Source organism: Convolutriloba macropyga, chromosome 4 (genome assembly GCF_964194025.1).
Source record: "Convolutriloba macropyga chromosome 4, txConMacr16.3, whole genome shotgun sequence".
NCBI lineage: Eukaryota > Metazoa > Xenacoelomorpha > Acoela > Convolutidae > Convolutriloba > Convolutriloba macropyga.
This window is the reverse complement of record NC_134471.1, coordinates 20118709-20138267: the sequence shown is the minus strand read 5'-3', so window position 1 is coordinate 20138267 and position 19559 is coordinate 20118709. Positions and strand designations below refer to the sequence as shown.

The following is a 19559-nucleotide window of genomic DNA, read 5'->3' as shown; positions in this document are numbered from 1 at the left end:
TATATAACAACACTGTAACTGGGGGTGATAGAAAACACTAACAAAGGCGAAACAGACTAGATCCAAAATATGATATCAAGAATGATCACTAAAACTACTTTTCGTTTTCTGATGACGCTTTCAACGTTATCAACCAAGCTCTCAATTCACCTAATCAAACCAGTGGTTGGGTTAATAAGGCACCCTTCACTCTGAAGAAGAGTGGGGTCTTTCCCATTATAGCCCCCCATGAAATTATAGCCCCCCATTATGGTATAGTTACCATGTTTGGGGGGGGGGGCTATAGGTTATCTGACCACTAAGCTGGGGGGCTATAATGGGAAAGACCCCAAGAGTGCAATTAAGTGTCAAAAAAGAGGAAAATTGAACTTGGTGTTAAGTTTTGTATAATTCCTTTTAAACTCTAAATCTACAACTAATTGAATAACCAGAATTAAGAAATATGAAATGGTGAACAAAGTGACCCGGGTCGAATTTTTACAACAAAAAAGATGTAAGTTTAAGGGGTAATCGTGGGAAATTTTAGCCAATTCCCCTCAATACTCATACATCTTTCTGGGGGGTAATTGGGGTTAATTCGACGCAAGAGTATGGTTAATGGGTACATTACCCCCTCTTTCTTGCCTCGTTTTAACCCTATTACACCTTTACTTTTGCGTCGTTTTACCCCCCATTGCGGGTTTTTTTCCATTATACCCCCCGCCTTAGTGGTCAGATAACCTATAGCCCCCATCATTGTATTTATACCTTAATGGTGTACTATGATTTCGTTGGGGGTATAATGGGAAAGAGCCCCCATTTCTCACCTACCCTTGCGTTGTTTTACACCCCCTTCACCCTCCCACTGCAACTCTCTTAATCTTGCATCATATTACCATCTTTGGCAGCCCAATCCGACATCGTTTTACCTCCATAGTTGCAGAATGACAGCCTTGATCCCACATTCTCTAATCCCTGAGCTAGTTTGCTTTAGCCCTCATACACCGATGCTTGTCCAATAACAGCCATCTCATGTATATGAAGTAAACAATTTACCCCTCCACTCATTCATCATTTTACTGCACTAAAATTATCCCCTAATCTTATATATTTTAGGGGGTAATCTTTGGAGTATAGTGTAAACCCCACTCCCACATTACTCCCCATAACCGCTTCATCTTACATCCTCATTACCCCATTGCTTAAATCTAAAAGCTACTAAAATTCCTTACTCCGCATTAACCCCTATCTTACATCGTTTTACGTCCCTGAAATATCCCCGTATCTTACCTCTTTTTGGGAGTTAAATTTGGGGCACAAAGTCTAAAAAATCTGCCTTAATCACCATTATTTCCTTTTGCAACATCGTTTACCCCCCCCCCCCCCCCCCTAAAAAAAACCCCTTATCTGATCATTTTACCATCTTTTTGGTGGGCTAAAATCTAAAAATTCTCCCTTTATTACATCCCTCTACCCCCTAATCTTACATCGTTTTTACCCCCCAAAATTTCTAAAATTACCTACCTAATCTTACATCTTTTTGGAGATAACTTTGGAGAGTAACGTTTGAAAATTTCCCCTCACTCATGGATCTTTTCCGTTTGTGCCCCCCAGCTTAGTGGGTGCATATTATTTGCAACCCCCCGACGCACGCGCAATATTTTTACATAATGATTTACTATGCAATGACACGTGCTCTGTCACCGGGGGGAGCATAACGTACTGGGAGGGCACAAACGGAAAAGATCCCTCCTCATTACCTTCCTTATAATAAGACCCCCTTAAAATTTCCCCGTAATCTTACATCTTCTTGGTGGTAATTTCTGATTATTCCCCCTTACTACTCGTTGCCTTCTTAGCTTACATCGTTTTACGCCCCCAAAATCACCCCTAATCTTTCATCATCTTCAAGGGTAATTCTTGGTGGGTTAAAATGCTAAGATTCCCCCTTTTACATACGCATAAACCCTAATTTTTCGTCATTTTACCCCCTAAATTTAACCCCTAACCCTTCATCATTTTAGGTGGTATTTTTATTGGTGGTGAAATCTGAACGCCCCCCCCCCACTGCAGCCTAATAACCCCCTAATCTTACATAGTTTTACCCCTAAAACTACCCCCAATCTTACGTCTTATTGGGGGTATTTTTGGGGGATAAAATCTAAAAATTCCCCACTACCCCCTGTTTCACCCCCAATTCCCCTGTAATCTTTCATTGTTTTACTCCCAAAATTTACCCCCTACTCTTACATCTTTGTGGGGGATTATTTTTTGGAGGTAAAATTTCTAAATTCCCCCATTACCCCCCATTACACCCCTTATTTCACATAGTTTTATCCCCCATAGACAATTATTCCCCTACTCTTACATAAGTTTGGGGGTAATCGGGGGGGGGGGCATATTCGACACGGGTCGTAATAAATACAGATTCTTCTAATTAATGTTTAGTGGAGAATTTTTATCTCAAATAAACAATCTTTTATATATCCTTTTATTCAGCTATTTAACATAAGTGCCCAAAAAATCAAAATTGCGCTTAAATACGAGAAGAATGATTGACTACAGACAGTGCATTTAGTATAAATTTTTAATAATAGGTAGTGAAAAAAACCCTCGCTAAAAATAGATTTTAATTAAACGTTTTTCAATTTAAATTGCAAAGACAACAATTCTCTAAAAGTGCCAAAAATTTTTTAAAAAAGTTATAGTCCACGTTCGAAATTAACTGATATTCATCAAAGGAAAACCAATATATTGGTTGTTATTTACAAAAGATGGTAATCGTACTCCACTATATTAACTTAACTTTAAATAAATTCTGCGGGTAAGTGACTCTTTGAAATTAGGCAAACATTTTTTTTAGGTATACGTCTTCGTTGTTATGGTCAAAGCGGAGCAAAAATACCGCGGTAGAACTGCTCAAGTTATTGCGCTGTATCGCGCTGGCACTATCATGCGATTATCTTTCAAGATAGGCCAAAAAAATTTTCGCAACATTTGTTCTATAACGTTGTTCTATAAATTGTTTTAAAATTTGTCGAAGTATGTTAGAAGGTAGAAAGATAACAAACTAGTGTAAATTGTGCATAAATTTGACAAGCTCTACTTTTTCAACGTATACTTGGCTGGAGAAATGAAGTCTTGAGGAACAAGAAAGAACATAAGAACGGGTTGTAAGAGATGCCCAGTTCGAGAGCTTTGGACCAGTTGGTGTAATGGTTAGCACACTAGGCTTGAAATGTTGGTTCTAATCCAGCTCTGGTCCGTTTTCAAGGTAGATGCGCCTGCTTAGACCTCCAACAGATTTGAACAACTTTTAAAGACCAAGTCTTCTATTGGACTTGCACTATGTTAGCGTTTGTTAAGTATCATTTGCACTGCAAAATCTTTACTTTTATTCTAATTTTATGAGCAAGGTAAAGAGTTCAAGTTAATAACTGATGAGAACGTGAGAACGTGTCACCTGGAGTTTTATTATTTTTTTATAATTAGGACCAAATGTTTGGTTTTCGCTGCTGTTTGGCGTCTTCTGCTTTTCTGATACGAGTTTATTTTTGCCTGTTGTGAATGGTCAGCAGTGTGAAAGTTGTGCTCGCAAACATGCTGATAGAGTGCGAAAGCCGCTTAGCTTGCATGGCTACTGCTTTTCTTAGAAGAATCTTGCAGAAACACTGATAAAAATTAAACAGTTGTTAAAATCGGATATTTCGTAAGATCTTGCATAATTCTTGGATTATTCTAGAAACACAATGCAGTTCAATGAAAAAAGAATACAAAATTCCTGTAGGAGTTTTTTTTTGCTTTTTAATTACATTATTTTTAATTACACCTCCTCCAGAATGTCTTCTGTTAAATTAGCGACAAAACAACTGATCCGGGTCTGAAACTGCTATTCGGTCAAATCTTCTAATTCTTTAGTTTTTTAGTTTTTTTTATCAGACCATTTCAAGCGCACAATTCATCATTTTGTGCTGAAAAGTACAGGGCGATTTCGAGCGCACGAGTGCACGTGAGTCTTATCAGAGGTAGATTCGAGTGCGCTTTAATCTGCTATTTGCTCTGATCATAACGGCATTAAGCGCAACTGGGTCTAAAAATGGACAATTTGAGTGCAACTGGGTCTGATCACAAATGGTTTGAGCGCAACTGGTCAGTTCAGAAACGATTTCGAACGCAAGTGGGTTTGATCAGAGACAATTTCCAGCCCAGTCATTTTTTTCAATTTATTGTATTTTCTTTTACTGAGACAGGTGGGCTCTGCCGGGAGAAAAGAAGAATCAAGCAGCGTTCTCATCAGAGCCTCATCTAAAGTCTTATGGCTCTGATCAGGTCCAGCTGATAGCAATTTCCGATCCCCTTTAGGGGATTTTTAATAACTGTAGATCAGGACGTTTCTTATGGAAAGCAGTATCCATTTCATTTGTTTAGTCAGAAATTTGCACTAACGGTATAACTGTGAGTTTTTTAACTGCTTAGTGGTTAGAGGTGAATTGGTCTTATTCACCGCTAATTGATTATTGATGAAAAATCAATTTATCAATTTCATCATTTCACCACTAATCATTAAGCGGTGAAAAATTCACAGCAAAGATTTGTGGTGAATTTAGCGGTGAATGTTTGTATGATTTGCGGTTATTAGCGGTAAAGTTTTCTTTTAGGCATTCATCGCTAACAACCGCAAATCGTACAAAAATTTCCAGCATTCACCGCAAATAATACCTTTTTTAGTAATTTTTAGCGCTGGCGCCTCGTCCCTGGAGTCTGATCAGAACTACATTAGAACACAGGTGGGTCTTATCAGGAACGCAGGTCTCTTTGGCCGCACAGAAATTGTCGAGCGCGTTTGAGTCTGATCAGAGGCCAATTCGAACGCACATCGAGCGCACAGAAACTCGGGCGCGGTTAGGTCTGATCAGAAAAATATTTGGTCTGGGGCCGTCTGATCAGAGGCACTTTTGTTCTGGGACGGTTTGATCGGGACTGTTTCGAACGCACACCTAAGCCTGGGTCTACTCACTGCCACAGTACAGATATAAATTGTACACCTTACCTGATAAGCGATTTTAGCCTGGCACAGCCTAGCAAGAGCGGCGTCACTCATTCCGGTGTAGCTGGCGAGTCTAGGGTGAAACTCTGCCTCGACATTCCTGAGTTCCTTCACATACTGATCCAGTATAATCTTGTCCTCATTCAGAAGCACCAATTCGTCCTGGCCAAATGCGTCCAGCTAAATTTCCAATTGTCCAACAGTGAAACTGTTTTCATGAATGGGGAAGGCACTAACTGTTTGTGCGTGATTTGATTTGTTATCTTCTGACATGATGACGACGATGAAGAGGGCGAGGGGGGGGGGGGGGGGAGGGGGGCTTTAATTGTAAAATGTGCTTTTTAATTTGTAACTTTGTAGCTGTTTTTTTTCAAAAACTTCCTAGTTGTTTAAAAACATCCTACTATATCTCACTCAAACTTCCTTCTGTGAATTATCGTCGCATTTTTCCTCAAAAGAAAAAGTGCCACTTTTGTCCCATATTTCTAAAATTGGAAATGATGGCCATAATACGTTCATTTGAACGTTCACTGAAAGACGGTTTTCAATTCAGAAGTAAAAAACAATTATTACAACAAAAAAATGTATATATGGTATTCAGGTCGACTGCTGTGGTTGGTGCCAAGAAAAAATTGAATTAAACAAATTATTCATCTTTTTGGTTGCCGTTTGCTCTGAAAAACTACTTATCAACTCTTCTTCTGTTAATTATCATGGATTGCAGTGGTAAGTGGTTTATATTTATTTTTAGGATACTTTGAAACTTTTACAGGGTTCACCAAAAGTTGCATCGTGGGAAACAAATTTTCATGCCATTTTAATTTATTAAATAATGCTAAATTTGGATTATTTTTCTTTCTCAAGTCGTCATACACGGAGACCTAAATGGGTTCAAACCCTCAGTATTTAACTAGATTCCCAAATGCCAATTGCCTAATTAATCAAAACTCGGTCAGTTTTTAAGTGCAATTAAGTCATCATTTATTTTAAAATTTGTTTCCAATTTAGGTAGGCTTTTGAAACCATAGACATCATAATAGCCAAGCATGCGATGAATGTGCGCAATGGAATAGCGTTCAAGAAAGGGCCACGGACCCAAGTCCCAGGACAATTCAGCGCTGAATCTTTTCATTCCCATATTAACTGGGCAACTGAATCAGTATATTTGCCGTCCATTTATAGGTTTTTATAAGCACGAAAAATTCAGAAACACTTTTTATATCATGATATTGTACTTGACAGATTAAACTTGATTTTTAACACGATCAGACAAAATTCATGTGAATTTCGAATTTTCGATTTCAACAAAAAAGCGATCATGACGAAATTGCATCTAAACTGGGGTCCCCCACGCCGTAAGGACACGTTACCCAGCTTTAGCTGCAATTGAATCGGCGGAATAAGTTTTCGAACACAAAGAACATGTACATCTCTGCAATATTTTCGCCTGGACACGCTCGAAGTCCGATCGAAAACGGTGTCAGGTTCGGGTTCTTCTAGAATACTTCCTTTTCGTTCAGAAAGTTGGGCGGGTTGAACTCATTTTTATATTTCCAGACAGAAAACACCTCGGAAGTCCGTCTTAGCTCCCTCCGCCCCTCCCGCCCCAACTCATTTGTATGTTTCCAGACTGAGGAAACACCTCGTAGGTCCGACTCACCCCCCCCCCCCCCTCGCACCGCCGCGCCCTGCCCCGCCCACCCTAGCTGAATCAGCCCTCCTCCCTCCCCCCCCCCCCCCTAATATAAATATGGTCACATAATGACCCCCCTTTCTTGATACCATCATGACCATCATACCACCAAAGCATCTTTTTATCAAGAGGTCTTTCATTGATTGCCTAGCATCTTCAAGCCGTTCTCGAATTTTTTGCACAAGTTTCCAAAATAGTACAAGTTTCCAAAAACTGAGCCCGAAAATCTTACGAAAAGCGCTGAAAAGCGGTTAAAAAATATTTTAAAAATTGCGAAGTGTATACTAATTATCGGAGATTCGAATTTCTTTTTCCTTTTATGAAAACTAAAACTTGTAAGTTACTTAATTAGAACTCTGCTTAATTTAACCAACTGTGTGTAAATTGTATGCAGCGGACCTGATTGAGCAATTCCTGTTTTCTGGAATTGAGGATGTTGTTCAGGTGTCGGAACTCATCCACCACTCTCTGTTTGGCAATCTGCCTACTCTGCTCCGTCTCTACTATCGTCTGAGATATTTTGTCTTTCTTGTCATTTGCAGTCTTCGTGTGTCTGTTTGAAGTCAACTTCAAGCTCTTTAGGGATTCTATCACTTCCTAAATAACCTACATCGGTCATGCGCGGGTCGATTAGTTGGATGATACTTTCGAAAGAAATGCGCTCATTTTCGGAAAATTAAATTAGAAATGAGCTTAATATGTTGAAAGTAAACTTTTAGTTGTTGGATGTACTAAATAAACATAATTGCATCACTTTTCTACGCAATTTATATTTAAAAAAATAGCACAATATTCAGCACATTTTTTAAATAATTTTGATGCTAAGTTTTAAATAATTTTGATGCTAATTTTGATGAATAGTAAGTTCAACGTTTTCAGCCTATATCCTGCATAAGTTCCAAGCATTTTATACAAAATTTCAAGCAGATTTCCTGCCAATATTTCTTCCAAAAATTCGAAATTTTTGACAAACTTCCTATTCATTTTCAGCAATTCATAAAATATCATTTACATTTACAGTTTGTCTCACTTATAAAAAAGCCATCCCAATCTGATCATGCTAACTTTGATGTGTTTGTTCCTGTCCTTGTCACAGAGGGTGAGTCCACAGTGTACACAATGTTGAGTCTGCTCAGATGAGTCTCCACACAATTCACATTTCTGATATCTCCTCACTGCCTGTGAAACAAAACATGAACAAACAACAAAATAGCAAATGGGGCGTAAGATATTCCCGGGTCAAGGTTTTTGGGTAAATTTTTGCAAGAAATGCGGTGAATGCGGAGAATTTTTGTGAGAAATGCAGTGATTGCGAGAATGAGGTGAAAAAAATAATTCAACGCATTTGGAAGCATTGCTTACAAAAATTCACCGGGAAATTCACCGCATTTCTTACAAAACTTCACCGCATCAACTTTTGCGGCAAATTCATGCAAGAAATGCGCTGAATGTGGTGAATGCTGTGAAAAAATAATTCATCGCATTTTACTGAGTTTTACCGCTTACAAAAATGCACAGCAATTTGTTTTCCAAAGTTTATTGAATCTGATTTAAATTCAGAAGAAATATCAAAGAATTAAGTGACAGATAACGCAGTGGAATCAGAAGTTGTAGCCATTTAAGTGGTGAGAGGTTCGACCCCGTGTACGGAAGTTTCTTATTTGTAAGAGTTCCATTGAATGCGGTGAAAATAATTGATTCACCGCTTTCACCGGAAAAAGATTTAAAAAATACGCTGTGAAAATTATTTATTTCACCGCATTTCTTACGCAAAATTAACCCTCAAACATCGACCCGGGTTAGGAAAAAACACGAATAGTTCAGAGTTTTTGTAACCATTAGGCAAAAAATCTGAACTAAAGTTTAGTGGACATTAAGCGAATACCAATTATAATAATTAGACAGAGGTTGTGCAATATTCGCTTGATATTATAATATAATTAAGTGACTATAACAATTGACGAAGAAAAAATAGAGTAAAAAACAATGAAAAATTGAACAATTTTGAGCATTTTCACGATAAAGTTTAGGGTTTTTGGTTGATGCTATACCCATAGCTATTTTTGCTGTACACGTATTATTTGCTATACGCATATTGTTTTCAAATCTCCCGTCTAGTGGTGCTTTCTAAATGTCTATTCATGTGTATGCATACGTAATGACTCAAAAGCAAACATTATATTCAAACATATACAAATGGTGGTACCTAATTTACTGTGAGAGTGGAAAAGATCCCATTTATGCTATTGGTAAGTATTGTTAGCATTCACATTTTTTCCCTGTTCCTTTTTTTTTAAAAAAAGCAGAATCAATGGCCGTGATGACACTGAGTAGAGTAAACGAGATGCAAAATTTTGAAATGATACAATTTTTATGTACGTTAAGCAACTGATTTGCATGTAAAGACTGCTGTTCAACTGTGCAAATTCACAGTATCGAGTGGGTGTTGAAGTACATATTTAAATAGTTTTAAATGCAATTCGCCTAATTTCCACAAAACTTTAGTTCAGTATTTTCGCCTAACGGCTTAAAACTTTACGCCTCAGGCGTACCTTTTAATTTTCTACGTAGAAACGTGCAATATAACAACACAACATTTGACAACTGTAAGGGGCATAAAACAACGGGTGGGGAGGGGAGTTGGGGGGGGGGTTGCAGAGTAGATGTAAATTTTTTCTGCAAATAAGACTAACGAACAAAACAACATTCGAACTCTGAATTGGTACTAATATGTGGAATTCATATTATTGAAAATCGTTTTTTATACATGTAAACATAGGTAGTAAGACTATGCTGAGTTCTATATTTAAATGTTACGTTATCAAATTGCAGCTTCAAGTGCTTTGACTATTGTTAGTTTTTTGTCACGTGAAGAAACTAAATATACCCCCCGCAAAATGTTCCTGCTTCTTCCATGAACGATACACGATTCAATTAATAAACAGTTAAGATTTATTTTATTGCAATCTTGCTTCACAGCCAATCATTGATATTTTTTATTATCGGTTCAGTTCGTATCAGTTGGAATCAGCCTGGCTACCGTCTTTGAAAAATATTTAGAGTTATTTCTCCTGTTCTCGCGCCCATTTTTCTCCCGCAACTGATTCACAACCCATACGATCAGATATAGAATTTTGAGCTCCTCATTCGTTGTGCGAGACAGCAATACTTATTAGTGTTGATTAATAAATGTTTTTAGAAGTATCGTCTCGGATCTTTTCCGTTTGTGCCCTCCCCGCCTTGGGGGGTGCATATTATTTACATCTCCCAAACGCACGTGCCATATTTTTACATGATGATTTACTATGTAATGGCACATGCTCTGTAACTGGGGGGAGCATAACGTACTGGGGTGGGGCACAAACGGAAAAGATCCGAAGTATCCAACTTTCTATGATTGTTCTTATGATAGTTTTGACCTACTGCGCCTGTATAATTGTCCGTTTCATCATAGCCCAAGAGGAGATTTACAAATTGATATCAAAGAGTTAGCGTAATCTGGGTCTATTCTCTCAAAAGTAACAACAGCCGGTTATTCAGATTTGCTTCGCCAATAGTATTTGCGGAGTTAGACTAGCAGATACTCTGACATAGACATTTTTCTCTGGAGCTGCTCTGCAATAGTTGTCCAGATTTAGCCTACGCTAGAAAACAGTTTGCCAAAGACAGTTCAAGGTTTTTATACTGGAACGGATCTGTCCATTAAAAAGTTTGGGCAGATCGGACTATGATCAGTTGGATGGTTTTGTGAAGTTATACGCTGCTCCAGCTATGACCACACCTTCATTCAGGGTACGGGTAATCAGAAATGAGGCTTTTCAATCCGCAAATTCTTATTAAGGAGATATTCCATTCGTTATCTTTTACAATTCATTTCTTTTCTGTCTTATTGACATTCAGATTAATTGAGTTGTTATTTAATTGGCATCTAGTACAATTGTGAAATGTTCGAGTATATAATAAGCCAAAGATATTAAATTTGGCGTAATGTGACAATTGTATTGAAAATTTTTAACTCTTAAAGCTTTCTGAATTTTAGCTGACTTGAAACTACGCGTGGCGAGGGATTTTGTTTTTCACTAGTAAGAAATCGTCGTTTTTTGATCGTTTTCCTTAGACAAAAACGATCAAAGCCCTTACGTGGTAATCGTCGTTTTTTTCGTCATTTCGTCGTTATTTTTATGCAAGAAATCTTTGTTTTTTCATCGTTAATTTTTGTAAGAAATGATCGTTTTTTCCGTTGATATTTTTATGTAAGAGCTGATCGTTTTTTTCGTCGTTATTTTTTCGTAAGAAATAATCGTTATACGGATCAAAATTAATTGTTTCATACATTATTGGTTTTTGACCAGCGTCAGTGGTATCTTCTGACCATAAACTTCACCACAAGCACTTGCTCTAACAGTTTGCGGTTTGCTTGACTATATCACTCGCAATTTTTTGAAAACGGATTAAACATCTGTCGCCAAATTGAAATCAGTCTACCATTACCATTGTGAAGCTTAATTCGCAAAAGTGGAGTTTAGTGGATTATTTCCACCCACCTTTCTCACGACTCCGATGATTCCACCAGGAGTGGGCGTGTTCCGTACACTTGCCAGGGAACTGTAGCTGGAACTACTGGACATGCTGGCTGCTGTTGTAGAACTAACCTGGTCAAACTCCAGTGGATGGATTTTGTTGAGTACTGGGGAGGATGGGCAACTGCTGTCCATATTGGAAATGTTGGCAACGATGCTATAATTATCATTAAAATGTAGGATTATTACAAGTACTTGCGTTTAGTGGCTATTCAACAACCGGTGTCAATGTTTTATCCCAAATCTTATGCAAAGAGCGAGCAACCCGGGTCGAGAAAAAATCGGAAAAATATGTAAGATAAGCGCTGAAACGCGGTGAATGCGGTGAAATTATGTAAGTTCGCCGCTAGAGTAAGCGGTGATCTTACAAAAATTCACCACTATTCACCGCTAAAATGTGTAATTTCGCCGCTATGTTAAGAACCAAACATTTTAAACAACCACTGAAGAAAAATACAGCAGATATATTTTATTTAATTGTTCACTGAATTTTCAACATAATCTAAATTTTTGAAACGGCGTTAACAGATTGTCAATCAGTGAGATGAATAGCACCAATTAGTAGATAGACAGCTTTTTTCAATTTTTCATTTCTTGAATATCCTCATTGAAATTAGTTTTTTGTCATAGATTAGCATCCTAGGAATACATACGACACAGAAACATTTCGATAGATGCAGTGTTATCTTTGACGCACACTAGAAAGATTTGTTGATAATTTTTCTCAATTAAGAGACGTTCAATAAACATTAAAGTTTCTATATTACCGTAGACATGATAAGGAAACTAGGAAACTATTTGATAATTGAACTGAGAAAACAACAGACAAAATCAAAAATTATTGACATAAATTTTTACAAAGTGAAAATACTGACAAATTGAAAAAACATAACAGTTTCTATATTAACGTAGACATGATAAGGAAACTATTTGCTAATTGAAGTGAGAAAACAACGGAGAAAATCAAAAATGATTGACACAAATTTTTACAAATTGACAATACTGACAAATTGAAAAAACATAGCAGTTTCTATATTAACGTAGACATGATAAGGAAACTATTTGCTAATTGAAGTGAGAAAACAACGGAGAAAATCAAAAATTATGGACACAAATTTTTACAAAGTGAAAATACTGACAAATTGAAAAAACATAACAGTTTCTATATTAACGTAGACATGATAAGGAAACTATTTGCTAATTGAAGTGAGAAAACAACGGAGAAAATCAAAAATTATTGACACAAATTTTTACAAAGTGAAAATACTGACAAATTGAAAAAACATAACAGTTTCTATGTTAACGTAGACATGATAAGGAAACTATTTGCTAATTGAAGTGAGAAAACAACGTAGAAAATCAAAAATTATTGACACAAATTTTTACAAATTGAGAACACTGACAAATTGAAAAAACATAGCAGTTTCTATATTAACGTAGACATGAAAAGGAAACTATTTGGTAATTGAACTGAGAAAACAACGGAGAAAATCAAAAATTATTGACACAAATTTTTACAAATTGAAAATACTGACAAATTGAAAAAACATAACAGTTTCTATATTAACGTAGACATGATAAGGAAACTATTTGCTAATTGAAGTGAGAAAACAACGGAGAAAATCAAAAATTATGGACACAAATTTTAACAAAGTGAAAATACTGACAAATTGAAAAAACATAACAGTTTCTATATTAACGTAGACATGATAAGGAAACTATTTGCTAATTGAAGTGAGAAAACAACGGAGAAAATCAAAAATTATTGACACAAATTTTTACAAAGTGAAAATACTGACAAATTGAAAAAACATAACAGTTTCTATGTTAACGTAGACATGATAAGGAAACTATTTGCTAATTGAAGTGAGAAAACAACGGAGAAAATCAAAAATTATTGACACAAATTTTTACAAATTGACAATACTGACAAATTGAAAAAACATAGCAGTTTCTATATTAACGTAGACATGATAAGGAAACTATTTGCTAATTGAAGTGAGAAAACAACGGAGAAAATCAAAAGTTTTGGACACAAATTTTTACAAATTGAAAATACTGACAAATTGAAAAAACATAGCAGTTTCTATATTAACGTAGACATGATAAGGAAACTATTTGCTAATATAAGTGAGAAAACAACGGAGAAAACCAAAAATTATTGACACAAATTTTTACAAATTGAAAATACTGACAAATTGAAAAAACATAACAGTTTCTATATTAACGTAGACATGATAAGGAAACTATTTGCTAATTGAAGTGAGAAAACAACGGAGAAAATCAAAAATTATTGACACAAAATTTTACAAATTGAAAATACTGACAAATTGAAAAAACATAACAGTTTCTATATTAAGGTAGACATGATAAGGAAACTATTTGCTAATTGAAGTGAGAAAACAACGGAGAAAATCAAAAATTATGGACACAAGTTTTTACAAAGTGAAAATACTGACAAATTGAAAAAACATAACAGTTTCTAAATTAACGTAGACATGAAAAGGAAACTATTTGCTAATTGAAGTGAGAAAACAACGGAAAAAATCAAAAATTATTGACACAAATTTTTACAAATTGAAAATACTGACAAATTGAAAAAACATAACAGTTTCTATATTAACGTAGACATGATAAGGAAACTATTTGCTAATTGAAGTGAGAAAACAACGGAAAAAATCAAAAATTATTGACACAAATTTTTACAAATTGAAAACACTGACAAATTGAAAAAACATAGCAGTTTCTATATTAACGTAGACATGATAAGGAAACTATTTGCTAATTGAAGTGAGAAAACAACGGAGAAAATCAAAAATTACTGACACAAATTTTTACAAATTGAAAACACTGACAAATTGAAAAAACATAGCAGTTTCTATATTAACCTAGACATGATAAGGAAACTATTTGCTAATTGAAGTGAGAAAACAACGGAAAAAATCAAAAATTATTGACACAAATTTTTACAAATTGAAAATACTGACAATTTGAAAAAACATAACAGTTTCTATATTAACGTAGACATGATAAGGAAACTATTTGCTAATTGAAGTGAGAAAACAACGGAGAAAATCAAAAATTATGGACACAAATTTTTACAAAGTGAAAATACTGACAAATTGAAAAAACATAACAGTTTCTAAATTAACGTAGACATGAAAAGGAAACTATTTGCTAATTGAAGTGAGAAAACAACGGAAAAATCAAAAATTATTGACACAAATTTTTACAAAGTGAAAATACTGAGAAATTGAAAAAACATAACAGTTTCTATATTAACGTAGACATGATAAGGAAACTATTTGCTAATTGAAGTGAGAAAACAACGTAGAAAATCAAAAATTATTGACACAAATTTTTACAAATTGAAAACACTGACAAATTGAAAAAACATAGCAGTTTCTATATTAACGTAGACATGAAAAGGAAACTATTTGGTAATTGAACTGAGAAAACAACGGAGAAAATCAAAAATTATTGACACAAATTTTTACAAATTGAAAATACTGACAAATTGAAAAAACATAACAGTTTCTATATTAACGTAGACATGATAAGGAAACTATTTGCTAATTGAAGTGAGAAAACAACGGAGAAAATCAAAAGTTATGGACACAAATTTTTACAAATTGAAAACACTCTGACCTTATTAAAAAATTTTTAACAATAAAATAAAAGTTGACAAAATTGTTTGTTCTAATTTTAAATCACTTCAGTATGTTCTGACAGTTTTTAAATGACTATTAAGTCTTGCATGAGTAATGGGTGTTTGTTTCATAGGGAGAAACCACCCGTTCATGGGAAAACTTTTTTGTTCGCATTTTCAAAATACGGTGATCCCCAATTTTTTTTTGGCTTATGGTTTTATTTGATAAACAATTTAGTGAGAAAAATTTTTCCCCACCCTCTGGATTTTAGGATATATGTAATGAACTGACTGGCGAAAAACTGAGGGAGAAATTGGCGCTGAGGGAGAAATTTTTAGGGCACTGAATTTTTCATTTTAACTTCTAATGTTGTTAGCTATGACTCCTTGGTCAGTGCGGTGAGCTAGGAAACTTTTCTATAACTTTCAGATTTTGGTGTTTTTCTCCGAATCGTGTACAGTGACCTCATAAGTTTTGTGGCTTCAATTTGTTTTGAAATCATCTTCAAATTGAGAGAAAAAAAAATGGTTCTTCGATAGTTGTGTTTTCAGATATTTGCGAAAAGTCGGCTTATAAGCAACTTGGGAAATTTGCAAAAAAGCAGGAAAAATTGGGGGACTCTCACGGCGTTTAAACTGTTTCTTATGATATGGCTTAAACACTGCTCCTCTTAGCTCTGAAAACGAATAAATTGAAAAGAATTTCTTGTTGAGAAAATGTTGAGAAAAACTGCCATGATGTCTCTCCAATGACGGCACTATTTCACTTTTTTTGGCGCATGGAAGAATTCTAGGTCGCGGATTCTGGGAGGTAAATGAGATAAATTGGTGATCAATTTGAGCGCAGAATTTGATAAGAGACAGAAACAACACATATTGTGTACTAAAGAGCTGATATCTCTTTGAAAGGTAACAGTACCGAAATTTCTTCCTTGAAGTTCCAATTGAAAGAGAGGTTCAAAGCATGGAAACGTTGGGGAAAGATGCGGCGATGAAGAAATCAAACATCTACGTTTTTTGTTGATTTGCAAAATTTTAGTATTTACAATTAGCTTTATCTCAACAATATTTTAATTAAAAATTACACAAAAAAGTAGTCACAATTTTGCCAAATTTATTGCAGTTTTCTGAAGACTCAATAGGTACTACATCCAAATCCGACCACTCTTTGCTCACGTTGCCTTTTGCTATTTCCATTCAATCTCCTTTCATTTTAGTAAAGCTCATGCTGCGCTGTCTTTAGCCATTTGTTGCATTCAATGAGAGAAAAATTGTCTTTCCTGATTAGAGAGCTTAAGGTATTAAAACTGTGGCTCCTTCTGTGACTGTAGCGTATCATTTTTATAAAAAATTATTATGTTCTGCTGTAAATTTCTCATTTTGTGCTAGTTGCTCGTTGCAATTCTTGTTCTGCGTTGTCTCTGATATTTTTGTGTTTTCCTGTTTAACTGTTTTGTTCAAAAACGAGTGGTTTTTATGTCGTACTGTCACTATCCACTAAACAATCTCATTAAAACATTCTTACAAGAAGTCAATTCAAACTTCAAAATGTTTTCGGCTAAGAAATGAGAAATAGTGTGGAGAAACTATTTTAGCGAGAACGTTAACAAGTCCTTTCCCCGGGTCACCTTGTATTTCTTCCCATACCTCCGTACTGCTTGATTTTTGAAGTGTACTTTGTATGATTCTAACAAATTCTTTATTTTGTGGTCAAGCCTTTAAGAAAGTTCCTAAAATTGCTTTCATAATTATGTTGCATACGGAAAGAGTTTCAAATTTCTATTTTTTAAGAAAATTAACAAGTAGTTATCAATTAAGTAAATTACTGATGCGCTGATGTCTCAGCATTGAAAGCAGCAGTTTTTTTCTTGAACTAATTTGGCTCTAAAAGTTTGTCCCTTTAGACAAATTTTTTGCTCTGAGCACATAATATGTATTATCCAAAACCTAGTTCTTCAAACTTTCCATCATGAAAAAAAATTCCTGTTTTTATACAGAACTGGATCGATGGTGGCTTTACAAAACGTGGAAAAAAACGACGATGAATTTGTTCACTTTTGAACGACTGTATTTTCACCATTCCCCAAAGATTAATTAGTTGTTCAATTTTGGTTTAGTCTGTTTGGTTTAGTCTACTCCAAAGATTATTTGAGTTGTTCAATTTGAAAGTTTTTTCTTCTGCCTTCGGGAAGAGTTTAAAAGGAAATCATGTGAACGAAGTCATTTGTTCTGTCAAAAAGGTAACTGTTGTAAAGTAAGAAATTTTGTAGAAAATAACAATTATATAATTTTATGGTTCCATTTAAACATCCATTCAGTACATAGATTTATTTGAAAAAATATTTCATAAATTGTTTTGGGTAATTACAGTGAGTTTCCACAATTTGCAGAATTTTCTTGTGCTAGGCTCTCTTTTATACATTTAACCATTATCCAACTGTACTTGAGTTGTTTAAAGAGGTTCATGAGCATAGAAATTTTTTTCTTACGCACGTTTCTTTGTTCCAATTTATCAATCTCTTCTACTCTATAAACATAATTCTCAACATTAGCTCCCATAAAATGCGCTGACCTTTCATTCGATTTCCTGATGTCAATTTTTCTTCAAATCTTTTTTATCCAAAAACTATTGTTTGCTACTTGTTTGCGGACAACTTTTCTTTGAAAATGAGAATAATTGACTATAAAATTATGCGATAAGTTTGAAAACGTGAAACAAAATTTCGCAAAATGTGTGATTCATTTCCATTCAGGAACTGCAAATGTATGGGATGACCCTGAATATATTTTTTAAAAAGTTATATTCAACCCAAAGAGTTTGTCATTTGCGTTTTCTGATAACAGGAATTTTAAACAGTTTCTGATCACTGGTAGTTTTAAATATTTTTTATTTTTGGAAAAGAAATTAAAACATTTAAAAAAAAATGAAAAAAAATTAAAGTCGGTTATTTTGGATTTATCTCTAGCTATTAAATGACGTAATAGCAACTTCATTCCTATGTTTTGTTCTCTCTCATGTAACTCTTTTATCCTGTGATGGACGACATTTTGTTTTCTATGCCACGTATAGACTGGCACGAGCAATTTTATTCAAGATTTATTAGTTGTTATGCGTGGAGTCGGTGTGAGAAAAAATAATTATGCAATCCAAAAAATTAACAATGGTTGAAACTGTGCGCTTATGAGCGGAGTAAGGCAAAGGTAAATTACGCAAGGCAAGCTTGATTTGCACGTTAAAATTGTACGACAATGAACTGACGAGCCGGAAAGCAAAAATAATGTATTGGGATACCGGGCCCGTACCTAATGCTAAGGCAAATTTAATACTGAATCAGAGTCCAATTCAGGCCACATTTTGCATTGAATTTGTCCGATTCAGAGCTAATTTAGTAATTCATTCTGAATTATCTTCTGACTCAGAATAATACTGAATATTTTCTCTTATTTTTGTTTTGATTCAGAGAAGATCAGAATTCACTTCACAGTTGGTTCTGAAATCTTTCTGAATCAGTATTAAATTTGAAATTTCTCTGAAATTGTTCTGAATCAGTACTGATTGTCACTGAACCTTAGGTACGGGGAACTAGACAAGGCAAAAACTGGTGGCTATAGTTCTACCAGTTAGAGTTACAATTAAAAATCCAAGAGCCAGAGAGCGCCACAAAATTGTGGGACCATGGTCAGAGAAAAGCTTATATCGGGTTATGTATAAACAGCTTATATCATAGTATGGCAGCATTAACAGAAATTTTCATTCAGGCTTCGTTCATAAAAATTCTCAAAAAGGCTAACAAGTTTATTATAGAAAGTGAACAGACTGAAAAATTATCAGATTATTTCTTTCAATTGACTAAGGTTATTAAAAAAAGAGCAAACGTCGCTGATTTTTTGCAACATTGAAGTGAAACTTTTCAATTTAATTGTGTTAATTGTGCAATTAAACTCACTGACTTGAAGTAACGCACGATTCTTATTTGATATCCCGTACCTAACTCTCAGTGAAAATCAGTACTGAGTCAGAGTACAATTCAGGTCACATTTTTCACTGAAATTGTCTGAATCAAAGCTATTTCATTGATTCCTTCTGAATTATCTTCTGATTCAGAGGAATACTTATTATTTCCTCTGAATTTTGCCCTGATTCAGAGCAGTTCAGAAGTCACTTCACAGTTGGTTCTGAAATCCTTCTGAATTAGTACTAAAACTTGAAAATTCTCTGAAAATCGTCGGAGTCAGTACTGATTGTCATTGGGTGTAAGGTACGTGATGTTACTAAAAGTAGCACATTGCATAATATACCAATCCAGGGACCTTATCCCATAACATTTTCCCCATTTTTCTCTTTCGAAAATTTTCTCCGTTTGTTTGTGTAGTCGTTACCTTCAATTCTTAATGATGTCATACCTGATATGTACAAGACAGAGAAACGCGAAATATGTAGTATTTAGCATAAGCTTACAAGCTGATCTTTTCTGTTTTTGCCCCCCCTCCCAGTCCTATATAACCAGTCTGTTTGCACCCCCCAAATATGTACTTTTTTGTCCTTAGAGAACTTTCAATTTAGGCACAATACCGTGCCGGCACCGGTACAAGATTGGATGGATTTTTGTT

General features: G+C 35.0%; 1 protein-coding gene across 1 annotated transcript in view; it reads right to left on the bottom strand.

Annotated features, from left to right (window-relative positions):
* Window positions 1–19559, bottom strand: part of LOC142338016 (uncharacterized) — a 55072-nt gene that overhangs the window by 13440 nt on the left and 22073 nt on the right. Inside the window, exons 2-5 of the mRNA XM_075387649.1 lie at window positions 11264–11456; window positions 7785–7898; window positions 7119–7316; window positions 5030–5206 (exon numbers count right to left, since the gene is read on the bottom strand). Of these exons, the coding sequence (XP_075243764.1) occupies window positions 5030–5206; window positions 7119–7316; window positions 7785–7898; window positions 11264–11434 (660 nt within the window). The 5' untranslated portion in view covers window positions 11435–11456. The remainder of the gene's footprint in view (window positions 1–5029; window positions 5207–7118; window positions 7317–7784; window positions 7899–11263; window positions 11457–19559) is intronic.